The 27,624-nt window shown below is 46.9% G+C and overlaps 1 protein-coding gene across 1 annotated transcript in view; it reads left to right on the top strand.

The window, feature by feature from the left end:
* The first annotated feature begins 2,741 nt into the window (after positions 1–2,741).
* Positions 2,742–27,624, top strand: part of LOC144137241 (nose resistant to fluoxetine protein 6-like) — a 121,732-nt gene continuing 96,849 nt past the window's right edge. Inside the window, exon 1 of the mRNA XM_077669456.1 lies at positions 2,742–4,359. Coding sequence (XP_077525582.1) covers positions 4,152–4,359 — 208 coding nt within the window. The 5' untranslated portion in view covers positions 2,742–4,151. The remainder of the gene's footprint in view (positions 4,360–27,624) is intronic.

The raw sequence follows: 27,624 nt of genomic DNA, 5'->3' as shown, positions 1-27,624 counted from the left end.
CCTTCCACCGCACAGTTTTTGTTAACAAGTGACTTGCTTTAATTCAATGAATTTCCAACCTTAACATTAACTTGCCTCTATATTACCTCCAACGGGTGATCCGGAATTTGTCAGATATTTCCGTACCACTGTTCATAATTACGTCAACCGAAGTTTCGTCCTCACCCATTTTTTCTATTCACGCGGTTGGGTGATACCTACCCGGACGTACTGCTTTCATTTTGGAAAAATATCATGCTGCGTCTTTTGAAAGATTAGTGCTCTACAAACTGACGCGGAGGCTCCCAACAGTGAGGCGAGGCTCCGGAAGAGATAGTTCGGCCGCCAACATTCAGCTTGTTTTGTAGCCGCGCTCCACTCAGTCTCGAAGTAGCCTAAGCCATACGGCGTAACCAAAGCTGTGATCCTTTGGCAGAGCTTTTATACAACCGGCACTACTACGTGGTAAATCTGGGACCGTCTTTTTTTACCCCCGCAACCTCCCTAGCGGCCAGAAGTGTGCATAGCGTATACTACGATGGCGCTTGGTAATCCTTTGCAACAAAAAGCTGGGCCTATAGGAAACAAGAAAGGCTGGAGAATAGGTGTAGATGATTGATGTTTTCAACTTGACATTTCGCCTTTGAACACATCTGTGGAAGCTAGGCTTTGTTTAAGGACAACGGCGGCCGCAGCACAATCAATAGAGGTGTTGTAGAAAAAAAACCAGGTCGTCCAAACCAAAATTACTAAAAAGTGAAGAGGATTGCGTAAAGCGTCACATGAAATGCTTCGGTGAAAAGAGCGGAAGAGAGACTGAGGCGGACCACCTTGCGTTTTAGTGAGTAACTGCAGCGTGCAACCCCCAGGCAGCTAAACGCCATGCACATAAAGGACCATGGATTTGAAAACTGGAGGGGGCAATGAACCAGCGCCAAGGGGTGCCGTCTGTATGCCGAAAAGAAGCAAAAAATAAGTGGAATACTTTATAGGAAATAAAAGTGCACTAAGAAAAAATAAACGGAGCATCAGAGGGTGAAATGCTGTCATAGGCTGCGGTTAAAAGGAAGGAGTAGAGCGATAAGGAGATTTGTTATGAATCTTCAACCTGAGCAATAAGCCGAACAAGACGGAAATGTGGTGGTGGTGGTGGTGGTGAAACATTTATTCGAGTAAAAATGTGGAAGCAACCTTTCCCCGTAAGAGGAACTTAATGAGCACGGAGGAACTTGAAAAAACTTACTGCACATTTTGTCGAACAAAGATTCCCGGAGAAGCGCTTGCGAGCAAACCACTTCGCTAACACGGGATGTGATAAAACAGCATGCCATAAAACCACGTTCGAGAAACTGTTCCCAAACCCTCAGTGACAATGTAAGCAGCTACAAACTACATTCTGGCATTCGCAATGACTTGTTTTTAAAATCACAGGGTAATGTTTGTGGGTGGCGATGCCACATTAATGTTCAATCTCAACGATCACAGCGCCGTCAGTGGCGCGCACGTCATTTGCTGTGTTAGTCTTGCAAAAATATGCTGCCACAACGCGTTATATCTGCGACTGCATACTTTAAGACCACGCGAGCGTTTATTTGGAGGCCCTGCGACAAATACAGTTTTTGCATGTGTGTGAGAACGCGCGCAGAGCTGTTACTGCTTAGATCATGTCGCTTTATGCATTCTTAAGTATCTTCTTGTATACTCGTGTGCTCTTTGGGTGCAGCGCGATATTCTGACGTTGTATGCCCTTTTTGTTGTACACAGGAGAGCTCTGATCGTATGACATCGGCTTTGACTCGGCATTCTTTGCCGTTTGCTGGTTTTTGTGGTCTCTAATCTATTCAGTTAGCGCTTTTCAGTAACTACATCAGCTTACATTAAACTACACACAGCGACCCAAGTTTTTCATTTACCTTCTTCACGTGCTCAACTGCGAATATCCCACAAGCTTTGTTTTTATTCAGCGCTTCCAGTATTTACCTCGGTTTTAGTGCCGCTTTGTTTTTGACGATTTCGTTCAATGACTCTGCAACGGGCTCATTTTAGTCGCGCTTTTGCTTCAGCGAGTTTTCCAACTTAATAGTTAACGTACCAGGCTGGTTACCCACACTTGCTAATGCAGTTATCGAAAACGCTTGATGTTTCCCGAGGAAACATGCCATGCCCTTGATGCGCTTGGAAGTTTCGGTGAGAATGCTGGTAAATGGGGGACTTTTTAATTTATTTCAACGGAGATTCATTTTATTCGCCGGTAGCCCGTCTAGTGTACCGTTACATCGCATTAGAAACGCCAGCCCGTCGTGCGTGTTTTAAGCTCAGCGAAGAGCTATTGACGTGGCTCGCGGTAATCAGGCAAAGGGCCGCCGTCGAAGTGCGCGATCGGCCTCGCAGCCGGCGAGATGCGGCGGCTGGCGGAGCGTGACGAAGTCCGTGACGGGGGCTTCCTCAGTGGGTCGTAGCACATTCCCCCGGCGATCGCATTTCGCTACGGTGAACGGAGCAGCTGGCGGGCCTCGTACGCGTACCTATGCGGCTAGGGTCACGTGCTTCCCTTTTGGCGGCGTTGTCTTTCCGGCAAGGACGAGAGAAAACACGCGTGAGAGGAAGCCGCACGCGGCCGCGTAGGGCCGCGTGACGCAGGGCGACGCCAGGCGGTGGGGAGGGCAAAATGAATGCCCGCCGATAGTGAAGCGTCGTAGCGCGAGGGAGGGAGAGCTTATCCTCTCTGGGTGCCCTTCTCCTCGCCGAGCCCATTTCAATACGCCCGCTTCCCCGCTATTATTCGACGCGACAAAACGCCTCCGCGATTTGACGCGTGCGTCCGCGCTTCGCTACGTTTTCTTGTACCCATCAGCCGTTCTCTTGTCTCGCCTCTCTTATCTCTCATCTCTCTCTCCTACTTTTTTCTTCTCCTTCTCCCCTTATACCCCTCCCTTGTCAGCCCGGGCTTAGTAGGATGGCATCTTTTCTGTTTATTTGCGCACGGGAGTCGTGTGGAGCTCGGGAGGGCGGGCGGTTTTCGTGTGGACACTTTGCTGTGGGTGGCGCCTAGTTCCCCCCCCCCTCCCACAGTACGGAAAAACGGCAACGAAAGAAAGCGGCGAAGGGATATTCCCTACTTTTTCCTCTCCCGCGTTCTCCTCTCCCTGGGCAACAAAAGGTTGTGCTTCGCGAGGTTTAAAAAAACGCGGGGTCGCTTCTTGTGCGGTGCCAACACCCTCCGAGCGGGTCTCGTGCAGCCCGCAGTGACTGGCACAGCCTTCCGGGCGTCAAGCAGCGGTGGACAACGGCCCATGTGGAAGGTGTCCAAGAAAGCGCGGCAGCAGCTCTCCACATTTGTTGGCGCTGCCAAGGACGGAGGCACCAGCAGGCGAGTGGACTGACCGGCAGAACTTGGTCTGCGAACGTACGTACTACGGCGACGACCCGAACGTCGGCCGCTAAGAGCGATCTCTTCCCGGCGTCATCGTCATAATAACAGATCGACGCTGGAACCCGCGTGACGTCGCGCTTGCTTGGCACGCTGACAATCGGCGGCTCGTTCGGCGAACCGGGAAAGGAGCCGTTGACGACGACAGTCTGGTGCGCGGCTTCACCTCGCAGGAGTCGGGAGAGAGAAGAGCACATCGCGATTCCTCCGTGCTTTGACCACGCACCTTGTATGTCCAGCGTCGCCGGCCGGTGACCTGCCTCGAGTCAATGCTCGGTCACACGAGCCGACAGGACCTTCCACAAGGACGTATTGCGCCTATATAGCCGCGCAGAAAATCGTCGACGAGAATCTTCTTCCCAAGTCAGTGGCCCGCACGCGATCACCGACCAGAAACAAACGGCGTCCGCCAGACAGTCACCCAAGACGGCGAAAGGCACGTCGCCAAGCTTACGACGCTTCGACAAATCCTAAATCGCGGGCCTTTCGTATCCATATTCTACTGCATGCAGAAATCTTCAGGACATCCCGCCTCAACTTCGACATCAACAGCGACCCGCGCGCGGGCTCGCCGGTATCCGAAGACGTGGGCTACGGCACTCGCGCCTGACCACCTCTGTGAGGCTACTCAGAGACGCCAACGACCGCGATCCCACCAGCAGACAGTGCTTGCTTTTTGAGGCGTTTTCCCGGGCCACAGAAGTTCCGTATACTCTGCCGCGGGTACTACACGACGAGCACCATGAACATGGCGCAGCGCCGCGCGGCAACCCTTCTCTTCATGCTACCGCTGGCGCTGACCGCCGCCCCCGGCTCCAACAACCACGTGCTGCTGGACCGGCTGCAGGAGGTGTTGGACTCACCCACGAGCCACATCGGAGTCCGGTGCCGCAACGACACGCTCTTCTACCTGGACCGCCTCAGAGGAGGAGCGCCCTGGGCACTCAAAAGTAAGTCTTCGGCTTCTCGTTAGCGCGCACATTCAATGCCGCTAACACGAGCACGCGGAGTGTAGGTCAGCCCCGCTGGCCCACACTCCGCGCCGCTACACTGCGGACGTAAGACGAGATGAGGCCGCCGGGCTATTCGAGATGCGCCTGTGCGACGCAGGCGTGCGTGTCACCGAATAAGGGCCCATCGGGTGTTCAGTACAGCCCTCCAGCTGCTCTTACTGGAGTTCCGTGTCGGACGTCATTTTGTGAGTGCTTGGAACGCGGTGCTGTCGCCACGCGTCTACCGAGAGCTCCCCGACGTTAACATCCACGTAAACTGTGCGCCTGTCTGTAAAACTCACCTAAAAGGTCGTTGGCGCGGTTTCTGCGATGCCATGTGTGCGGATGAACACACACAGACACACAAAAAACATAATCTATCTATCTATCTATCTATCTATCTATCTATCTATATATATATATATATATATATATATATATATATATATATATATATATATATATATGGGGGGGGGGAGGAAGGGGCGGTGCTTCCGTTGTGTATCATTCTTGGTCAGTTGGTCTATACTTGTTTTGGATTGCTAAATAGAGGTGACGCTGAGAGTATCCTTTAAAGATAAAAGGCAGATAACGTTGCAGGACTGTTTTAACGTGTTCTTTTGTTGTTGTTGTTTTTGAAATGAGAACAATATACCCCACGGTTTTCTAACTGTCTTGCGAAGAAAATATACCCCCAAGGTAATACGGACGAATAACCGCCAACACTATAATCGCTGCTGCGAGGAGCACGTCGCGGGCTTTTTTTTATTTTCCCCCTCATCATTTCTTCATCCTTAAATTTATCCCGGACGCTGTCAGGAATTTCCTCTAAGTATTTTCTTTTCCTGTTGCCCTCGACAGTCGTCAGTGATGAATAACAGCGACTAAGTCCTCCTTACGTAACATGTCATGCTTTCAACAAAACGTGTTACTAAATAATTTTTCATACTCGAGAATGATGATTAATGTTTTGGTTATAGTGAACCTGGATGATTTCTCAAAGCTTCGCGAGGAGACATTACAGCCTGAAATTCCCAGACACCCGTTTTGAGTGCAATGATCACACTTTAAATGATTTGTTTCCGTTAAGCGGCGCTTTCGCTTACATATATTGCACACCGACACGCGTGTCATTAACTGATATTGGTCTGTAATGTGTTGCCAGAGAAAAACCTTCCTCATTTTATAGGCCTTCGCCGGCGGTACGCGTAGAGCGCGGAGAAAGCCGGCATTTTCGCTGTTGTGTAGTACCGCATTCCCCGCTGTTGTTCTCCTTTCGATGTCGTTATCGTTTTGTTATATCTTACGTTCGTTACGACTCCTGTTTTTCTTCTTTGTTACCGGCGCCAACGCCACGGGATTGTTGCGACGCCTCGCTGCTAGGTAGATCTATATACAACGGGTTGGCGGAGTGTCCGAAAGTAGTACGAACTGAACGCGTCGAACCATTAATGTTACGGTGCTTGCTGACCGCGCGGCCCGATGCGACACGTCACAGAGAAGCCTGCGAGGAGCGCTCAGGTGTCCGAAGTGCCTTGCCTTTGCTGAGGAGAGTCGCCATTAGACGAAACACCCCCATGCACTGCCGCAATAGCCATTTGAGCGGATCTTTTGAAACCGCCTTCTGGGACGCGTTTGTGGCGCCCAACTTAATTAAATGCATACTATACCATGGATTCATCTCGGATGACAAACCTATAACAATCAGTATGCTTATACCTTTCTCCAAAAAGGCTGGTTACAGCCATTTTCCGCAGGCATATTTCTCCCGCAGTACCTAGAGAATAAGCAAACACACCGACTTTCTTTCTTTTTTTTCATTCAGGTCAACTTTGTTGTCCCCTAACTGTATGACACTCAAATGCTTACCTTTACGCTCGAGGTCCACGTCAGGCTCTCGCTTTCCAATTTATTAGCGTAGGGGGTATATGGCCTGCCCTAAACGGTTTTCTTCAAAAAAAAAAAAGAATGAAAGAAAGAAACTCCCGTGGTCAGAACGCTACCAGCGCCGAGCTAAAGTACCGCTGGGAAAAGCTGTGTACGCCTCCGTTATTCGATTACGTTTAGGAACAAGTTGCCAGCTCTTTGTTGCGATTTCAACGCCTGAGAAATGTCACGCAGAACCTTTCGTGGCGACTTGGAGAGCCTGTCATCGCAATGTTTTGGTACCAGCAATGCGCGCGTACTGCAGGCTTTTACGGAGCAGACACCGTAAACACCATGCGGAATGCGTCGTGTGCTAATTCTTCCTTAGTACCGCCGTAAGCACGCAGAAAATGTTCACAGTTGGCTAATTAGCCAACGTGGCTTCTCCCAATATCACTTGTTTGGAAGAACGACCAGCGAATGTTCTTTTTACATTTATGCGGCAAATTCGGCGAATAGTTCTCGAGCCCTGCACTACACAGACGTTCGTTTGCGCAACAATGAATACGTTCCTCACCGCTCCTCGGGCAACGTCACACTCGAGCGACGCCGGCTGCAGCAGCCCCCCGCGCAAATTCCCCATCGGCCGGCTCGTCGAACCATCGCGCTCAAGCCCCTGGCGTCGACGCGCGCAGGAAGAAAAGAGGGGCGCGTCGCCGCCGCCTCGGACGACGTGGCGACCTCGGAAAATAGCGAAAAACCGAACAATGGCGAAAACGGCGCTCGGAAAGGAGGAGCGTGCCGAACAAGGAAACATCTCTCCGTCCTTGACTTACATTACGGAGTTTTAGCATAGCGGCTAGCGGAGGCTCGGGGGTTACAGGGACCCAACTGCGCATGCGCGCGCGGGGAGGGCGAGGAGAGCGCCCCTCAGCGTAACGAATGCGCGAGCATGGCGAGGGCCGGCCCGCGGAACTAATCCACCCTACCTGAAGGAATTCACAAATGCCCAATCGAGTCCCGGTATCCGCCACCGTAGCGTTAGCCGACGCGTAAAACTCTCTAGTAGAGAGTTTTAGCATAGCGGGTAGCGTGCTCCTGCGGGTAGCGCGGATAGCGCGCTCCTGCCCAGGGGACGCTACCCGCTGAGCTAAAACTCTCTAGTAGAGAGTTTTTGCATAGCGGGTAGCGTCCCCTGCGCAGGAGCGCGCTGTTAGCGCTGACCGGCCGTCTTGTGCCGGCCAATGCCGCATAATAGGATGCGCCTCTTCCCGCTAGGAACCGAATGCGTCGTATTTGAAGAAAGGACGTGCGTGAGGGTTACAGCAGAGCGAAGGACCGGTCCCCGTTGGTACGCGGTACGCCTGTGCGTACCGCAGTGGCGCCGCTCTCAGCACCAGTGGCGCAGTGGCGCCGGGACCGCTTCTCCGCTCCGAGCGGCGCCTGGAGGGTTCGAACAATTCCGTTGCAACTTCACTGCACACCTAGTATTATTCTGCGTTGGGTCGTCGAACAGCGGAAAACGTGTTCTGCCGTAGTAAGACACGGGTTCAGAATGGAAGTTGAAAACGGCTGCACGAAGTGTATATGACTAATAATGGCTGGAAAAAAAAAATACCAGGCGGCAGTGTGGGTGTGTACGCCGATACCTGTTTGACAGATGAAAAGGAAGTGCGTGGTGTGTAAGATGAGTGATGGGTTCTTCTTGTCATCGAAGCTGGCCCCCCAAAAAAGGGGCTCTTGATCACCACGGTTGAGCATTTTTCGCACTTTAGAAGGCTGAAAATGTATCTTTAACGAAGGCGACACGTGAACCTCGACGTGTGAACTGGATTACGTTGTGGTTGGGGGCCCTTTCGACCGCGCACCCTCTGCTACTCGCTTACTGCGTGGGGGAGACAAAATTCAAGTTTGTTAGCACCGGCCGCGTTAATCGTTATTAGGACGCTTCCCCCTACACCACGTACATGTTCTTTTTTTTTACGGGGGTGTCTTTTGAGAAGCCAAATTCTCCACCCTCCTTTGCTCGAGGGGCATAGGTTCATGAAATTAACTCTTTATTACCTTCACGCGGCTTACTTGTTCAAGCTACGTGTCACTCAATTACACCCACAACTTAACTAATCGTAAATGTTAAAGCAATAGAAGCTGCTATTTGAAATGTAATCGAGCAGGAGGGGACATATATGTATGTACACGTATCACTTTCATTCCTGAAGATGACTCTATAGCACACAAAACGTCCCCTGTTCACTCTGCTGTTGTATGCGGTCGCTCACCGGTTCTCGCCGGTGAGCGACCGTATCGAAGCATTCGGGCGATTGACGCTTTTGAAAGGTGGCCATCACTAGTGACCACCTTTCGGATGCTTCGAAGTGCCATCACGACCACGTCAGTGCCAGCTGCGGAACCACGCAGCCCGTGGGTGAGTTCGATAAAGGATAACCGCGCCGTCCGAGGAGACTACTGTATCAGTCTTCCAGCCAATGCAATCCGCACATCTTCAGCTTAACACATTTTTAGTTTAGTGGCGGGCTCCATCCTTATGCGTATTTTTCAACCATATCTTAAGGCCGCCAATATGCTTGCTTCATTTGATGTGGTTGATTTTTGTTTTGTTCGTTTCACACCTTCTCATATAACGTTTTCGAGCAGATTCAGACTGTGCACCTGGTTTGCGTCAAGAAGCAGCAGCTACAAATAACTGCCGCGCACGGCGCGAGAGATCGCTGATCGGCAGAGAAGAGGGATGGGCGGAACTTCTACTTCAGCGGTATCAACCTCCACCTGGTTTCGCACACGTTTATACACTGTTCAGGCCCGCTCGGAGATTGGACTGCAGCGTCATCCAGGAAACCGCGCTTGGAAGCTGCCTTTCGTATCACTTCAGTCGGGCCGAGTTCGTTGCACTGGCTTAGGCTTATTGACCTCGTGTGGATGCCCGATACGCGACTGTGATGGCACTGAATGAGCGACTGTACGCGTATCCGGCAAGGCAAAAAATGTACAAGCGATGCTTTTTCTATGGCAGGGGAAAAAACCAACAATGGTTGTCGTATCGCGGCTCGTTGGCCTGTTGTCGAGGCTGTTCCGAGGCCGACAGAATCCCGCGCTAAGGTACCGCGGTGTCAAGCACCTCGGCAACGATGTCGGCCGCCAGCTCCAGCGCTTCATAGGAGTGCAAAAAAAAAAAATCACATCTACCGTAATTTTAACTACCGGCACCGAGTTCCTTCCTCTCGAATGTTTTAAGCCCACACCGAGTATTTGAAGCTACAAACATGAATGTCTAGGTGTAAGGTTTAACGTACTTTCCCCCCATCGAAAGGCTGAGAAAAGCTCTGCGAAAGGTGGACAAAATTGTAATCGAAATTAAGTGTGGAGACAAGCGAAGGGCCGGCGCATTGACCATATAGGAGTATCATACATACTTTGAAATGAAATGTTCTAACAGACTGTACTAACAGCCAATCTCGACCTCCGCCGAGATTTTCCCCTGCTTTTCTCGTTTTTCTTTTCATTTTATAGGCCACTACATCTCCCGTAATGTTACTAGTACTATCATACATGCCTAAATACGTTCATGCATACGTGCTATCGCGCCCAATTTGACTCGCAACAGGCGAGCGGCCACCGCAGCTGTTCCCCGGGAGGCGGTGGCGCCTTGCAGCGAATCATCCGAGAAGTAAAGGAAGAGGGGTCCGCTGTTCCGATACCCATCGGCATCCCCCCTGTGCAGCATTGCTGGCTTCTTTCCTTTGCTGCTGGCATAAATTGTTACCTCAGAAGTTTTCGGGGTGGCTTACCGCATCGCCAGCGATAAGTTTTATCATTGGCTGCAATGCTCTTATGCGCATTTGCGCATGCCTTCCCGTTTAGAAATAATAGTGCGTCGCGAAATATCGATAACATTCAATCTTCTACACAAATAACGATATCTGAAACACTGGCTGACCGCATTTTTTATTTACTGCTTCTGCCTCTAATTCTGACAATGTCTCATGGTGCGAAATGCACTATTATGCTTTCAGCTGCGTCACTGATGGCCACTGCACCGCTATGTTTGCCTTACCACAATTCTGGTGTCGCAAGGCTGCGCCAAGCTGAACTACATCGGGCAGCTTTATGCGCACCGCATTCGGAGCGCGAAAGGCAACAGAGCACTCGGGGGTTGCTAATGATTATCCGAAGAGCGGACCCCTCTCCCTTTACTTCTCGAGTGCTTCGCTGCAAGGCGCCACCGCCTCCCGGGGAGCAGCTGCGGCGACCGCTCGCCTGTTGCGAGTCAAATTGGGCGCGATAGTACATACATACATACATACATCCACGCATACATGCATGTATACATACATTCATACATACACACACATATACATACATACATACATACATACATACATACATGCATGCATGCATACATGCATGCATGCATACATACATACACACATACATACATACATACATACATACACACATGCATGCATGCATGCATACATACATACATACATACATACATACATACATACATACATACATACATACATACATACATACATACATACATACATACATACATACATACATACATTAAGTCAAGAGTCTATAACACTGCTGAAGCCATTGGAAAAGCAGTTCTTGTTTTGTGCGTTAAAATAGAAACTGTTAAATCAGAAGGAAATACGTAGAGTAATACGCGTCCCTGCCGGGACCTGAACTTAAAACCGACGAACAGTTTGTGTGTAGAAATGTGTGGGTATTCAAGCCCAGCGCGCATCAGCTTACACCCGCACTGCACATGCGGTGCTCCGACTGTTCGTATTACCTGTGGGAACGTGGGAATACAATTTTGCGCTGCGCGTTTAATGTCTCACATCTCATTCGAGCGCTCGAACGTTTTAACCGGCTCAAGCAATTTTAGCTGCAATCTCGCTGATCGCAGTAATGTTGTACCAGTGTTGTACACGTACCTCTAAAACAGGTACTAAAGCTCTTTCCTCGTTCCTTCCCAATTTTGAAACGAGTTCCCGTTACAAGTTCTTTTATTGCGAAAGGAACGAGTTCCAGTTCCACTTTTAACATTGGAACGTGTCATTACATTAACGAGAAATTTCATTTTTTTTATTAAAATATGGTGTCGGATAATCCTGAGGTGAATTGAAGTGAGAAATTTAAAACTAACATCGAACTACGTATATTGTACGAATATGAACACCGCCGGCAGCAGCTTATCTGGAGATAAAAAGAATCCAAAGAAACGCCCCTAGACGAATTTTTTCAGGGAGCACTGGACAAACTCCAGACATGCCTAACTGCGATTTTGGTGCTCGTGTATTATAGGTGCAACACATATGGCACTTTCCACTTCGGTCTTACAAATGCGCAGAAAGGTTACTGCGCTTCAGATGTGTAAAGAGAAAGTTACTCACATGCAGGAACATAATTAAATTTCTTGCATAAGAAACCCAATCGAAAGGAACAATACATAGGCCTTTAATGAATGCTGATTCAATATTACAGTTTATTTAAAATACCTTACAGGCCTCTTTGCAGGGAATGGACCTTTTTCCAGTAGCGATCTGCGCATGCGCGGACTGCCGGTCCGCCTTTCTTGGCAGTAGTCCCAGGCGAAATAAGCAAAAGGGCGCCCCCTCCGCTTGCTGCTTGCTCAAGGACAGTTCACAGTGACTTCGTACGTGCACACAAAAAAAGGCTTTTAAAAGAAAGGGGCGAAATTGTTCGAGGCTGACCACTCTGCGAGCACTTGGCTGCCAGTGAGGGAGCAACACCCGCCGCGGTGGCTCGGTGGCTGGTGAAGAGCTTTTCAAAAAAATTTTGTTGGGGGCATCACATTATGGTTTTCTCGACGCTGAATTAAAAAAAGAATGTTAATTTTATGTGTACATACACCCAAATCATCTTTTTTTGTCAAAACAAACGACCCGTGCCCGCGGGCGCGGTGAGAGCCCTGGCTGCCTTTCGAGATTGGCTGGCGGCAGATGATGTCATATTCCGAAGTGCCGGCGCTGTAGTGACCGCGTGGCCTGAAGATCTCATTCTGTTCCCGCTCAGATACGGGCCAGAAGGTCCTCTGGTGAATGGAGGGCTCACACAATCTTTCCTTAGAATAGGAGAGCCTGACGGAAGTGTAAACGCAACAGGTTCGCTCGCTGCCAACTTTAGAAAGGGGTTCTCCCCCGACGACTCATGGCCGACTTGTTTCTCGGGTGCAAGGAAGTTGCGCAGATATTGGTTCGCCGCTTTCACTACCAGCGCTATATAGTCACGATTCCTAGCACAATTTTTCAACCCATCATCATCACAGCAAGCCGGCTATAGTTGGAAACGATTCATGATTGGACTTGCGCAAAACAAACGGGGACGAGGAAGGACGATCGTCCTTCTGTGCGCTCGTCCTTGTGCGCTGTGTAGTGCGCTGTGCGCTGTGTAGTGCGCTCGTCCTTGTCGTCCTTCCTCGTCCCCGTTTGTTTTGCGCAAGTCCAATCACCATCATCATCCCCATCCTCGAATGTGGAACAACTTTGTTTTTACATTTGGACAGGCGGCAACAAGCTCTGTGCGGCGGCCTGCGACGCGCACAGGCAGCGCGGCCGCCGCCGGTCGCCGTGTGGTCAACATTAATCCGGAGCCCTCCACTACGGCGCGCCGCATCGCCTGCGTTGCGTCGGCGCGTTAAACCCTACAATCAATCAATCAATCAATCAATCAATCAATCAATCAATCAATCAATCAATCAATCAAATTAGACGCCCAAAGTATTGCTAGCGGATTTAGCAAAAATCAATGGTTGGTACACTCACCATGGTTCAATATATATATATATATATATATATACATATATATATATATATATATATATATATATATATATATATATATATATATATATATATATATATATATATATATATATATATACATATCAAAGAACCCCCCCCCCTATTTGTTTGTTGGGTAACCAAGCAATGGAAACGTCTTGTACGACAGGTCTAAAAATGCCCCTCAGCCCGCTTTGTTAACAGACGTACTTCGTATACAGTGTATCCCGAAAGCGGTGACTTGACTTCTGCGCAGGTTGCGCCAAATCAAATCCTGCTACATGTCACGTAACCTGCGCCGAAGTTTCGCCATTCCGTTTTTTTTTTTTTTTCAAGTGAAACTAACTGGCTACTTCGAAATAGAGAACGGCATCGTTAATCGCGCGTACCCCCTTTTGCATGTTGGCTGAAACGAAGGACCGCATGTTGGTAAAGATACAGCGATAAAAAAAAAACGAACAGTAAAAACGTGGGCGGTGATCTTGTCTTGTGCTTCTGCTTCTTTTTTTTTTTTTTGCGGGGCTATCCAAGGCACTTCAGCAAACAGTGCCCATTGAAGATGAATACTCCGCCCTGATAGTTTCTACCCGTGGGGTGCCTTTTATCTACAGATCTTTTCGACTCGCTTGCGTTCAACCTCTGAACGCTGTTAGCTCGCATCAGCGGAAAGTAAATAACTCCGAAAATAAAAAAAAAAATCCGCGATTTGATACATGAACGTTTTTTATCGTTGCCAATAGGTATTGAAGCTTTTCAGAGGAGTTGCGCAACTAGTGTGCAGTGGCCGTAGAATGCGTGCAGAAGTTTGTTTCCCTTCCCCGTGCAAACCAAGCCTCAGATTTACGAAGGCGATTGTGACGTTTCTGAAGAAAATAACAATTTATTTCGCACATTACACAAAGCATGCGTTTTTCTTTACTGGACTGTGTGCCCTATTATTATTGATTATAAACCAAAACAAGAAAAATATTTTCCACTGTTTAGTACGAGTTTTGCAGCCGGGGAGAGGAACATTTAATTTCAATAGAGAAAAATACAGCATAAAGTGGAGGGGAGGAGTGGGAGCACATATTTTCCCCAATTTTCTTTCTTTCCCCATAATTTCGAAATTCATATTATCACAACCAACCGAGATCAACTATCCCTCTTATGCTTTAATATATATATATATATAGGAAAGCCCTGAGGAAAGCAAGTTCTCTTTGCTGAAACGTAGGCCACAATCGTGCTTTTACCTTGTTCGAAGTTTTTCTTCTCTTGTATATATATATATATATATATATATATATATATATATATATATATATATACAAGAGAAGAAAAAACTTGACTGCCAATCCTTATTTCTGTGTTATATATATATATATATATATATATATATATATATATATATATATATATAACACAGAAATAAGGATTGGCAGTCAAGAAGACCTCGGAAAGCAAAGGGGAGGTTGTGGTAGGCCATTGAAACAGATCAAGAATTTGGAAAGAAAGAAAGAAAGCGAAGAAAAAATGCCCGCCAGGTGGGATCCGAACCCACGACCTCCAGAATACCGGTCTGGTTATATATATATATATATATATATATATAATATAGCTGACCTATCTTTCTGTATTTCCTCAACGAGCCCCTCATTTCCTTACTATATATATATAAGGGTTGGCAGTCAAGAAAACCTCGGAAAGCAAAGAGGAGGTTGTGGTGGGTCCTCCGGTATTCTGGAGGTTGTGGGTTCGGATCCCACCCGGCAGGCATTTTTTCACCACTTTCTTTCTGACTAAAAAAAATCTTCATCTGTTTCTAGGACCCACCACAACCTCCCCTTTGCTTTCCGAGGTTTTCTTGACTTCCAACCCTTATTTTCTGTCTTATTTCACCGAGCCCCTCATTTCCCATTTTCTGATTCGCTATATATCACCATCAGCCTATCTACGCCCACTGTAGGGCAAAGGCCTCTCCCATTATTCTCCAATTACCTCGGTCCTGTGCCAGCTATGACCAATTTATCCCCGCAAACTTCTTGATCTCATCTGCCCATCTAACTTCCTGCCGCCCCCTGCAACGCTTGCCTTCTCTAGGGATCCAATCGGTTCCAGCGTGCAATGGAGCGGAAAATGATAGGTGTAACATTAAGGGACAAGAAGAGAGCGGAATGGGTCAGGGAACAAACACGTGTTAAGGACATATTAGTAGAGATTAAGAAAAAGAAATGGACGTGGGCAGGGCATGTCATGCGAAGGCAAGATAACCGCTGGTCGCTATATATATATATATATATATATATATATATATATATATATATATATATATATATATATATATATATATATATATATATATAGGCAGTACCAGAAACTTCTCAAAGAGCGAGAAGAAATATTTGAGAGAATGATTGACTCACGAGTAAAACCAAACCAGTATTTAATTGACGTTTCGACTGGAGGACCAGTCTTCATCGAGTAACGTTACTCCGATGAAGACTAGTTTTCCAGTCGATAGTAAAATACTGTTTTTTTAATCGTGAGTAAACCATTTTCTCATATATATATATATATATATATATATATATATATATATATATATATATATATATATATAGCGAATCATAAATGTGAAATGAGGGGCTCAGTGAATTAAGACAGAATAAGGGTTGGCAGTCATGAAAACCTTGGAAAGCAAAGGGGGGCATGCGGTAGGTCATGGAAACAGATGAAGATTTTTTGCGTCAGAAAGAAAGTCGTGAAAAAATGTCCGCGGGTGGGTTCCGAACCCACGACCTCCAGAATACCGGTCTGGTGCAATATATATATATATATATATATATATATATATATATATATATATATATATATATATATATATATATATATATATATATATATATATATATATATATATAGCGAATCAGAATAGGAAATGAGGGGCTCGTTGAAAATAACACAGAAATAAGGGTTGGCAGTCGAGAAAACCTCGGAAAGCAAAGGGGAGGATGTGGTAGTTCATTGAAACAGATTAAGAATTTGGAAAGAAAGAAAGAAAGTGAAGAAAAAATGCCCGCCAGGTGGGATCCGAACCCACGACCTCCAGAATACCGGTCTGGTGCGATATCTGGTCCGGTATTCTGGAGGTCGTGGGTTCGGATCCCACCTGGCGGGCATTTTTTCTTCACTTTCTTTCTTTCTTTCCAAATTCTTAATCTGTTTCAATGAACTACCACATCCTCCCCTTTGCTTTCCGAGGTTTTCTCGACTGCCAACCCTTATTTCTATATATATATATATATATATATATATATATATATATATATATATATATATATATATATATATATAGGGAGTAGTAGAACTTTGAAGATGGTAGAGAACACAAGAGAAGAAAAACTTCGAACAAGGTAAAAGCACGAGTGTGGCCTACGTTTCAGCAAAGAGAACTTGCTTTCCTCAGAGGAAAGCAAGTTATATATATATATATATATATATATATATATATATATATATATATATATATATATATATATATATATATACAGGGTGTTTCACCTAACTTTAGCCAGAGTTTAAAAATATTTTGATGCACTCTAAGATGACGCAACCAAATGCATGTTGCTACCTTTTCTATGTAGTTTCTCACGCTATTTTTTGTATGTTGCCTAATTAGGTAATTAGTCGATTTTAATTAGCCAACTTTCTAACAAACGAAGCTAGGCAAAAAATCCCAATTAGGAAGTTGCAGAGCGGTATTCAAAACCTCAGAATAAACACTTTCTGTCATTATATCCAGTAGGCGTTAGTGTTTTTCAGCGTATTGAAGATGCCCGCGAAATACAAAAAAATACCACGTGACGTGCCGGCGCGCGCGTCTTGATAACAGCGCTTCCAAACGTTGCGCGCACAAACTACCATCGGCGCTCCGCCGTTTAAAAAGTGACAGCGAAGATGACGAGCCTGTTGATTCTGGCAGAACAAGCGATAACCGCGGCGTCTGCTAATCGCTATTGGCGGTCTGTCGCGAGAGAAGCACATCGCTGGCGCAAATGGCACAGCCAACGCCTACGTTGCTGCCCTGCCGTCTTTTAAGCGGAGGCTTGCCTGTGGTAGTTCGTGAGCGCAACGTTTGGAAGCACTGTTATCAAGACACGCGAGCCGGCACGTCACGTGGTCCACCAAACTGAAGCGTGGTTTATTGGACCACTAAGGAGCAGTTAGAGCTGCGGAGAAGCCGAGGTTCTTCGTGCTTAGCAAGCTATGTCCGACGCGATACTCGATCGGCCCGTGCCCAAGCGATGCTTCTGCCTCCTGGTCGTCGGGCGTGCACCAAGCTGAATATCCCCAACGGGGAATTGTCCTTGCATGAATGCCTGTGACAATTACATCAATCGCGTCCATAATCAACGCTACAATATATATATATATATATATATATATATATATATATATATATATATATATATATATATATATATATATATATATATATATATATATATATATATATAAGAGAGAGAGAGAGAGAGGGAAATGAGGGGCTCGTTGAGGCAGAAATATAGAAAAAAAGGGGGCGGCAGTCTACAACGCCAAGGAAGGCTTAGGGGAGTGATTACGATTATTTTATTTTACTATGGTTAGTGAGGTTAATCTTTTGAAATTTACGTAAGAAAGAAAGTACGAAAAATACCTGTCCAGAGTGGGGGCTGATTACCTACGCCTTCCGATTTGATAACGGATGGCTTACCAATTCGGCTATGTGGGAGACTGCGTTCTCCGTCACTTTCTGGGGTGTTTATATTTACCAAAACTGTATCTGAAGCTTCAGGGTGGTAGCCAACGCCACTCTAACAACGCGGAGAGCAGGCGGCCTTCTTTTCAACCCCCGTGGCGTGACTGGAACGTCTACACCCCGTCATGAGCAGTAAACTGGCAGGGAACCCTCTATGCTACCTTTCGGCATCAAGGTGGCCGGAACCAAGGCCCTCCCTAGGCTTTCGCCGAATAATATAGTAATAACAGTGAGGGTCTCGTTGAGGAAATATAGAAAGAAAATGGGGCGGCAGTCTACAACCCCAAGGAAGGAATAGTGTAATGGTTAGCCTTTTTTGCTAGGGCTAGTGAGGTTAACATTTTGAAATTTACGTAAGAAAGAAAGGAAGAAAAACACGTGTCCAGAGTGGGGTCTGAACACCTACGCCGTCCGATTTGATAACAGATGGATTACCAACTCGGCTCTCTGGTAGACTGTTTTCCGCCACTTTCTGGAGTCAGGGGTATGTATATTTACGAGAACTGTATCTGACGCTTGAGGTGGTAACCAGCGCCACTCTGACAACACGGGGATAAGGGAGAAGAATTCTTTTAAATATATATATATATATATATATATATATATATATATATATATATATATATATATATATATATATATATATATATATATATATATATATATATATATATAGAGAGAGAGAGAGAGAGAGAGAGAGAGAGAGAGAGAGAGAGAGAGAGAGTAGGCTGTATGGCTACTGATAGTTACAACATTACTTTACTTCGACCTCTTCGGATGAGGACCGTCCTTGCACGTTTCCGCACTTGCACGGTATTTGACTGCCGAGGTAACTGCCATGGGTTTGAGGGCTTGACTTAAGCATGCTACTGCTAGACACTCCCCTTGTAACATGAGAAAGTGGCAACAGGTGTTAGACAACGCCTCCTTGCAATTAACGCACATAATTCTAAAGCACTGCGACACTATGTCCCATTCCTTCCGTCGGGAAGGGGAAATTCTTAGTCGGAAGCTCAGCGAAAGAGTCAGACCTTCTACGCAGCTACGAATCCATGAAGGCCTCCGCCATATCTCAAACTAAAATCCGCAGGTTTTCCCGAGATCATGTTCCTATCAATGACAACGCGCGCAAAAATAAATTTAGCACCAATATGAAAGTAGAAAAAACTGCGCGTAAAAGACAGGACCGTGACAAGTAGTCCTGTCTTTTACGCGCAGTTTTTTCTACTTTCATAATGCTGCACCAACTAGCCCAACAACATGCTGTACTTAGCACCAATACCAATGACTGTACCTAACCCGCCAAGGCAAATGAGAATAGCACCTTAAAAGCGATAAACGTGTCAAATACTGACCTCCCGCAAGCTCAGGTTGCCGCCGGTATTATTGACTCTCCCCATTATGTCATTGTAAAACAAAATTTCACTGCCCGTCTGTCAACTCTCCCCAGTCTGAAACTAAAACCTTACTGGAAATGTGATGAACCGCTCAAGTGTTATCCTCTCGCCTGCTCAGATAAGCGCCCGGTAAAAAGGTCTGAACTTGTGCCCGGCAACTGGTGGCTTCGACGAATTCCACCTATTTAAAGGACTTGGACAACTTCGCCAGGAATATGAGACTACGCGAGTACTTCCACGACCGTCCTGCAGCCGACGAATCCCGACGCGTATTACCTAACACTAAGCACTGGGCTTCTACGCAGCGTGATAATTACCGCGACATGTATATTAAAGCCGTTCAGCGCGATGTACGAGCAGTATACCAAAAGCGAAAGTCTTTTCGCCCTCACATTACTAACCAGGAAAAGAAAGCCCCAGAGAAATTCGCAAGTTCCCAAGAAATAGTTATAAAACCCGCCGATAAAGGAGGCGCCATTATGATCCTGAACAAAGCCGACTATGTCAACGAGGCTCATAGACAACTATCGGAATAGACCTTCTACAATGTACTCCCCTAGTGAACCCACTGATTGTTATAAGCTAATCGTCGAATATAAACTGACTGAACTCGGTCAAAATAAAGTAATTAACAAAATCACCGGTCGCTCTCTTATCCCTTCAAGCCCAGTAGCCGGTAGATTCTACCTTCTCCATAAGAGTCATAATGATAACAACACAGGTCTCCCCATTGTTTCTGGCATTGGTACTGTCACAGAGAACCTCTCTCGCTATGTCGAATCTCTAATTGGCTATATTGCCCCAGCTTTTCATCCTTTATTAAGGATACAAATGATTTTCCCTAAGATATCATGAAGATTGAAATTCTTAACTGCCTATTTGTTATATTCGATGTTGTGTCACTGCACATTAACTTTCCCCATGCAGATGACATTACCGCTGTATCATTTGCGTATCAGCAGTCGGCGTGCGAAAACCTATAGATTATCTTACCCTTGAAACTTTCCTTCATCTTATCCTTGAACTTAAATTTTGAATTTGATGGTGTCAATTACGCGCAATGCAGTAGAACATCAATGGGTGGGAACTAGAATCGTTACCAACTACACCAATGTTTTTATGGGATGTCTAGAGTCAAACTTTCTTGAAACCAAAAATTTGAAGCTACTGTACTAAACAAGGTATATGAACGGTATATTCATAATAAGGCAGCATGGTGAAGCGGATATTGTAACCTTTATTGAGGCTTCTAACCATGCGCATCCTAGTATCGCACTCTCCCATTCCTACTCTATGCGCAACATAAATTTTCTGGATGTCACAGTCACGATTTCTCAGGGCAGGCTTCATACTAATCTCTATAGTTAACCGACAGATACGGGCCAGTATTTGCACTTCCACAGCAGCAATGTCCGGCACTGCAAGACCGCAATACCTTATAGCCGAACTCACCTTAGGCGAATGTGCACTAACCAAGCTGATCTCGATTCCAATTGCCATGAACTTAAACCGCGCTATTGAATCAAAAGTATCCAGAGCAGGTAATTGACGACGCGATTACGTGAGCTAACCAATTGAACCGCACCGAAATTCTCCGTAAAGAAGCTCCAAACCCTAATCCGCAAACAAACCTTGTTTTGACCCACTGAAGCATCAGCTCCCAAAGTTGCATCCGTACTCGGAAAGCATCACAATATCCTTATTCAAAGTGAGCGCCTAAAAAGAATATTTCCCGAGCCGCCACGCGTTGTTTACAGACAGAGCGAGAATCTGGGCGACTCTCTCACTAAACCCAGCATACGCCGATTGCAAACTACTGGTCTCGTGCCCTGTAGGAAACCACGGTGTAAGAAGGAATGCCCGCCAACGACCACAACACAGCGTGCGCCAACATGGTTTCAAATCGTTATGTTTATATAAAAGAAACTTTAACTGTGACTCCGCAAACGTTGTATACCTTCTGGAATGCACCCTCTATGGCAAACAATACATCGGCCAGACGGAAACACCCTTCCGTTTGAGCTATAATAATCACCGCTAACAGGCAAAAACCTGCCCCTCTTGGCCTCCATCAAGGCATGTGAACACTCCTGGCCATTCTTTTCAACAGCTGAAGGCCACAATTCTCGAAGCTATAGTTCTGAAACCTATCACAATCGCGAGGTCCGAAAGTCCTACCTTTTCTATAAGTTTATATCGGCGTTGTTTGTCATCAGTGAAAGTTATGGCATACTTACGTGTCTTTCCTCCAATTGAAACTTCAGCCCTCCCCACCACCTCCCCATCTCTCCCTGTTATTCATATGCCGGAATTCTGAATCTGTCAGGATAGTGTTATGCCCGTTTATTTCATTCCCTCGATAATCATTTCCCATCATTTGGCGACAACCAGTAGCCAATTTTAGTTTGCGTGCTAGCACAGCGTTTCTCAGCACAGTGGCTTCACTAACCAAATCCGACCAGTCAGTCTAGATGTTATGTTCTCTGTAGGAGGCTGCGGTGCGATTGTTAGGTTTGATATTCTATCTTGTAATCTATTTGAGCACGCCAACACGGTGGCTGCTTTTCTCTCCTTTTCCTTTCTTCTCTTTTTTCTAATATTCATTTCTGACCACCTGGGACTTCCCTGGTGCCGCAGTGTGCCGACCAGATGTGTACCTCCAGGTGCGCGTCATGGAACGCAGGAACTTTTTTTTTTTCTTCTGTTGTCGTCTTCTGTTGTCGTCATTCTCTTCTTGACCTGTTTGCCCCCGGACGCTTCACAGGAGCGCCGAAAACCTTTTTTGAGTTGATAATTGTTTCTTCCTGCCCTTTGTATATGAATGTAGGCTCATTTTCTCTCAAAACACCCTCTCTGACTGCCTTTGTGTGCGCCTCCCTTTCCTGCCACCTCCACAACCCAAGTATAGTGCTCTCTGATGTGGGAATCACCTTATTCTCAATCTGCTGGAACGAATGCGTATGGCCAGATGTGCGCGTTATGCGTGCACTGACCTGTCTTTTGACAATTTCTTGACCCGTATTGCCACGGGACGCTTAAGCTGGCAATTAACTTTCTGAGTTGATTTTTTTCCTCTCCCCCTCTCTCATGTTTGAACCACGTGACTTTGAAAATGTCCCCCTCTCTCTCTCTCTCTCTCTCTCTCTCTCTCTCTCTCTCTCTCTCTCTCTCTCTCTCTCTCTCTCTCTCTCTCTTTCTTCCACTTCTCGCACTTTTTTGCTGCCCTCCAACCATGATCCGATTTTATGAACAGGCTCCCTTCTCTTGCACCGCCCTCTCCCTGCGTACACTTCTTATACATAACACTGTTAAGTCAGCTTGCTGTGTACTCTGAAGAAAGGAAGTCCTCTTTCTGAAACGTCAGTAAACTTCATTTTTTAATGTTTTTTCTCGTGTGTCACTTATATTAGCGCCGGTGTCCCGTCTGTCTGAGCCAACCAGATGTTATTTGTATGAAGTTGGCCGCGATATATCTGCGTCGAAGAAGCCGCCGCTGCCGTACGGGCCGGAGAAGAGAAACATAGAATATGAAAACATAAGCCAAACGTAATAATAAATTTCCTTGATAGGCCTATGCTCAATAACAACAAGAACAACAAAAACAACAACAACAACAAAAATGCCAACCGTTGCTCCACCTCATATTCCGTAGCATGCATGCAGGGAAGATTGCTGTGGTGTATGCTGGCGCTGTTTTTAATCCAGATGAAGTTGGCGTTGCAAATGCGCGTTTCGTCGCCGCGCACTGGCTGTCACAGATCCCCGCCGAAGCTGATAGAGGACGTGCACAGAAACAAGATCCCCGAGCCACAAAACAGCAAAACAAATGTTTATGGCCAGTTAGTCCATCGGCGTTGTTTACATTCCACATCACACTGCGCGGATTCATCGCTGTAGCCTTTCCGCTTCGTTTTAAGGGAACCGAGAGAAATTATTTATTCGGCAGCCTTGTCGATGAATTTTCGGAAACGTTGTGGGAGCCGTAGACGCAGCAGTACCCATTACTAGTCTGTCTTTTTCGCAATGACTGAGGATTCTCTTCCCCGTACCGCTGTTGACCAACATCCGATTATTGCTGGCGCCGCTGCTCGGCGGCGCTGCGGTCGCGCTCGAAACACCAATGTACGGAGCCTATATTTACTGTGGCATTTTTTTTAACCGGTGAGACGGATTATGCAGTTAAGGTGACATAAATGCCAGCTTCATTTCTTAAACACGGTGACCTTCTCTATCCCTTCCTCTATCCCTTTCACACCTGCATGGTTGGACAGAAGACTGATCTGTTTGAACGTTGCTGTTCCTGCTGCTGCGTCAGGCGGTTTCAGCCCAGCGAAATTTAATCTTTCATCTCTTCCCCCGGGCGCCTCGTCCCCTTAAAAGTATTTTCCTATAGCCTCTCTCTCTAGCGATGTCATCCGTCGAGAGCTTGGGAAGAAGGGACGACGCTGACACCGACTTTTTCAGTGTACACGAGTGTTTGCAAAAGGCAAACGCCCAACCATGCGAAAAAAAAAAAAAAAAAAAGCTGACTGAGAGTGCCGGCCGTGGCTGCAGGTTCGTCGGAAAAAAACGCCAAGTACAGGCGGAACGTTCTTTTTTACACCACCGATATGATCAATTATCGCCAGTTTATGGCGCCTTTCTGGCGCTGCCTAAACGGGGAAATTTTTGTTTGCCTTTCTTGCTGTTACTCAATTTAATGACCCGATCAAAAAACGGGTCAAAGAATGTTTGACCACGAAGTATTTGCAGGCAAGACGGTTCCTATAAAAATGGCATTCCACTCACATGTCATCCCCGTTCAGCACGAAGAAAACAAAGCGATTAGTCCTATTTGAGGCAACATATACGCGCAGGACTGAGAGAGAGACCGAGAAACATTTAAAAAAAGCGGGTGTTGAGATTTGTGGGGACATCTAGTATAGTGACACTAGTGACATCCTTCTCGGGCCCGGACTATCTCTCCGGGCTGGAAGAAGGGAATCCCAGAGGCGGAGCTAGCCAGAGCTGCCTCGCATAGCGCGAACGTATTTGTGGTATTACCGAGCGCCAGATCCAATAGGACAGCCACAGGCTGCATGGAATAACTAAAAGGTTTCCCGCACTTAATCGTACTTATGCGTATGTTTCACGGAACATTTTTTTGAAAATGTAGTTTAGTTTGGGTAAGTCTTCGTCTGTATTTGCCTCAATGTTGAGCTCCCGTGCCACAGGGGTTCTTGTCCGCGTTGAGAAATATGGCTCGCTTACTTGTTGAAATCCTGTGCTGTAGAAAGCTGGAACTGTTCGCCGCGCGGTTTGTAAGATGTCGCCGGGCTTGTGCAGCTCCCCGTGTCGTTTTGGGCTGTAGTTTTTTTGCGCGCTGTGTGAATTGTGCCAAGAATGGTATACTGCCTTTTTGGAATCAGCTACGAGTTGAAGGTTTTCGTTTTTATGCTGCCCGTACCGTATTGCCAGGAGTATGACGCCTGTTCTGGCTTCGGCAGCTGTGGTGCGTGTTAGAGTGAGGCAGTCCTTAACGGATCGTTCGTATCCGCCTGTTACCAGGTAGCAATTGTTACCATTGTAGAAAGCAGCGTCAGCCAAAATGCGTTGCTTTTTTCTCGCTTTCTGGCCGTTTTTGTAGAAAAGGCTACTGTTGTTCTCGTCTGGCTATTCTTCCAGCTGGCAGGGTTGATTTCTGTGGTAAAGTTTGTTTTGGGATTACTTTGCGTGAACATCCTAAGGACTTTATATAGTTTGGCATGCATGTCAGTTCTGTAGGTCGTTCATTCCACAGGTTGATTCTGCTTTTCGATTTGTGGTGTGGGGCACACGTGTGACCGGTGTCCGGTGGGCATGTGGCACACATGGTGACTTGGTCTCTAAAGACAGCAGGACATTTCTTGGGTGAAAATTTTTGTCTGCCTGTCTGTCCCTCGATTCCGCCGTCCGACCAAAAGTTGGAGCCACTCTTGGACAACGCATTTATATTGTCAAATCACTTCCGAACCACTAAATGTGGAATCATACTTCATACTCGTCGGCATTGATCCGAAAAAAGAAAACGTATCAGATATTTAGAGTAAAGCATAGATACATAAGCGGTAAATGCAGAGTTTCTTTAACTAAAAATTGACTTGGGTACAATTATTTTGCCAGGGCAAACAGAAAAAAATACGTTCAAAACAAAATTTTAGCTACAAAATACAAAAGTTTTTGTATTTTGTATTTTGTTTGTGCGTGAGCCCTTAAGGGCTCAGGCATGAACCTTGGCCTTGTGGGTCGAGCCCCAGGCGCAACAGAAGAGTTGAAGCTTGAGCCGGTTGGTACATAACTTCTGAGCAGAGGGCAGCGCAATGAACGGGACGAAGCGAAGACGAGACAAAGCGCTTGTGTTTGTCTCGTCTTCGCTTCGTCCCGTTCATTGCGCTGCCCTCTACTTTCAAGCCAGGCACAACATTAAAGAAGCGTTTCAACAAAGAACGCCAGCAGGGGGAGTGCGAAAAAATTGAAATGCATTCATCAAACCTCGATTGCGTTTATCGCGGCAGGACAGGTGCAGTTGCGAAACAGCGTGTGAGGGGGCAGGGATGAAGTTGCGGGGCAGGGGCGGCACGAGGCGCGTGTGTCCATGAAGTTTGGGGCGAAGCGAGCAGATGCGGGGTAACTTTTTTTATGTAGAATTACACCACGCTTGGCACTGTGTTTGCTTCAGAAGTGGTCAGGATCGTCTCCCTTCTGCGGGAACCTTGGTGTCTGGAGTGCGGACACGTAGGGGACGTGTCATGAGCCCGGCCGGGGCGCTGTTTCGAGGAGCGCCGTGTGCTACTCTTCAAACTTCGTCTTCCGAGTAGGCAACGAACCGGACGACTTCGTATCATGCGCCTGTCATCGCCACGCGTGTGATTTCTCGCAAGGCATTAGCTGCTTCTGCGTAATACTCCTGCATAATAACAATAATAATAGTATGCACATTAATATGATCAATCAATCAAGCAAGCAAGCAATGAATTAATAGTTTATTTGCGTCCCTAGAAACCGCCGGGGGTCCTTGTGCTGGCACGCAAAACAAAAACAAACAACGTACGAGCACACACCTAACAAGTAATTTAATTTTTATTTTTTTATTTATTGGTTCCTCAAGGGCCCCGGCTTGGGGCATTACATGAGGGGTGGGCGTACACACGGCATAGGGTGACATCGCAAAACATCATGGGCGTGTTTCAATGGTTCGCCTAAAACACTGGGAATCGATGATAAGGGCTGTTTCGGCAGGCAGGTCATTCCAGTCTCGCGCAGGGCGCGGAAAAAAAGATTGCTGAAAAGTAGTGGTGCGGGCATACTCGGGATACACTGCGTTAGGATGGGTGGTGCGTGAAACGCGGTGCCTCTTCTGATGCGCTGATCATTGATGGGCAAAGAATGGAAAAGTTTGTGATAAAGACGAAGTCGTGCAATTTTGCGGCGGGATACAAGTGTGGAAAGAATAAGTTCGGTTTTAGATGCGGAGCATCTTATAGCGGTGGCCTGTCCCGCGTCGGCGTCAGCGTCGTCGGCGTCCGCACTCACACTGCGCATGCGCAACTCTCAACCTTAGCGGTGCCTGGTTTCGATCCCACGACTCTCTGGCCGCAACGGGAGGTACGCGGTGCTCTTCCCACTACGCTACAAATCCGGGACAGGAGCAAGTGCTACGAACACGCCTTATGACTCATTCAAACTACGTCAAGAAGCTACTGATACAACGAAGGCACGCGAAGCTGAACGTCAACGGAAACGAGGAACTGAAAACTTTAGAGGAGGATGTTGAATTTCCCGTGGGAAAGCTGTGGCGGGAAGCGCCACGCGCCTTGCAGCTCAACCAGCCCCGTCCGCAGCGCCTCTGATGCTGATTGTGGCAGGATGCCCCTAGGGATTGGCCAACCAAAGAATCCATCACGAGATAGGTTCGCGTTCAACCACCGTCGTCATCCTCCCGTAGGGGAACCGCCGAATAAGAAGAAGGAGAAGACAAAGCTGCGAAGAGGAGTGCGTGTACATTGCTCTCAGCCGGTGCACCAATGTCAACAACCTTTACCTCACCAACGCTGACGGAGACTACCGATCCTACCACAGAGACAACATCGACAAGAACATGTTGGACGAGTTTCGGCGCCTCGAGAACCACCGCCTACTCACCGTAACACAACAGTACTTGCGTGCCTTCGCCACCGGTGTGGACCCGGACGCGGAATTCCCTCTTGCGCTAGTAAAAACCAGATCACTCAACATAACGGCAACACAATGGAACCACACGGAACCGCCACTATGCTTCGCATCTTCATCAGGGTTCCCCACGGGAAGATGGTGTAATTTTTTCAGA

The sequence above is a fragment of the Haemaphysalis longicornis genome, unplaced genomic scaffold (assembly GCF_048455015.1).
Source record: "Haemaphysalis longicornis isolate Haplotype H1 unplaced genomic scaffold, Haemaphysalis longicornis Haplotype H1 scaffold_1, whole genome shotgun sequence".
Taxonomy (NCBI): domain Eukaryota; kingdom Metazoa; phylum Arthropoda; class Arachnida; order Ixodida; family Ixodidae; genus Haemaphysalis; species Haemaphysalis longicornis.
This window is presented reverse-complemented; position numbering and strand designations above follow the sequence as displayed.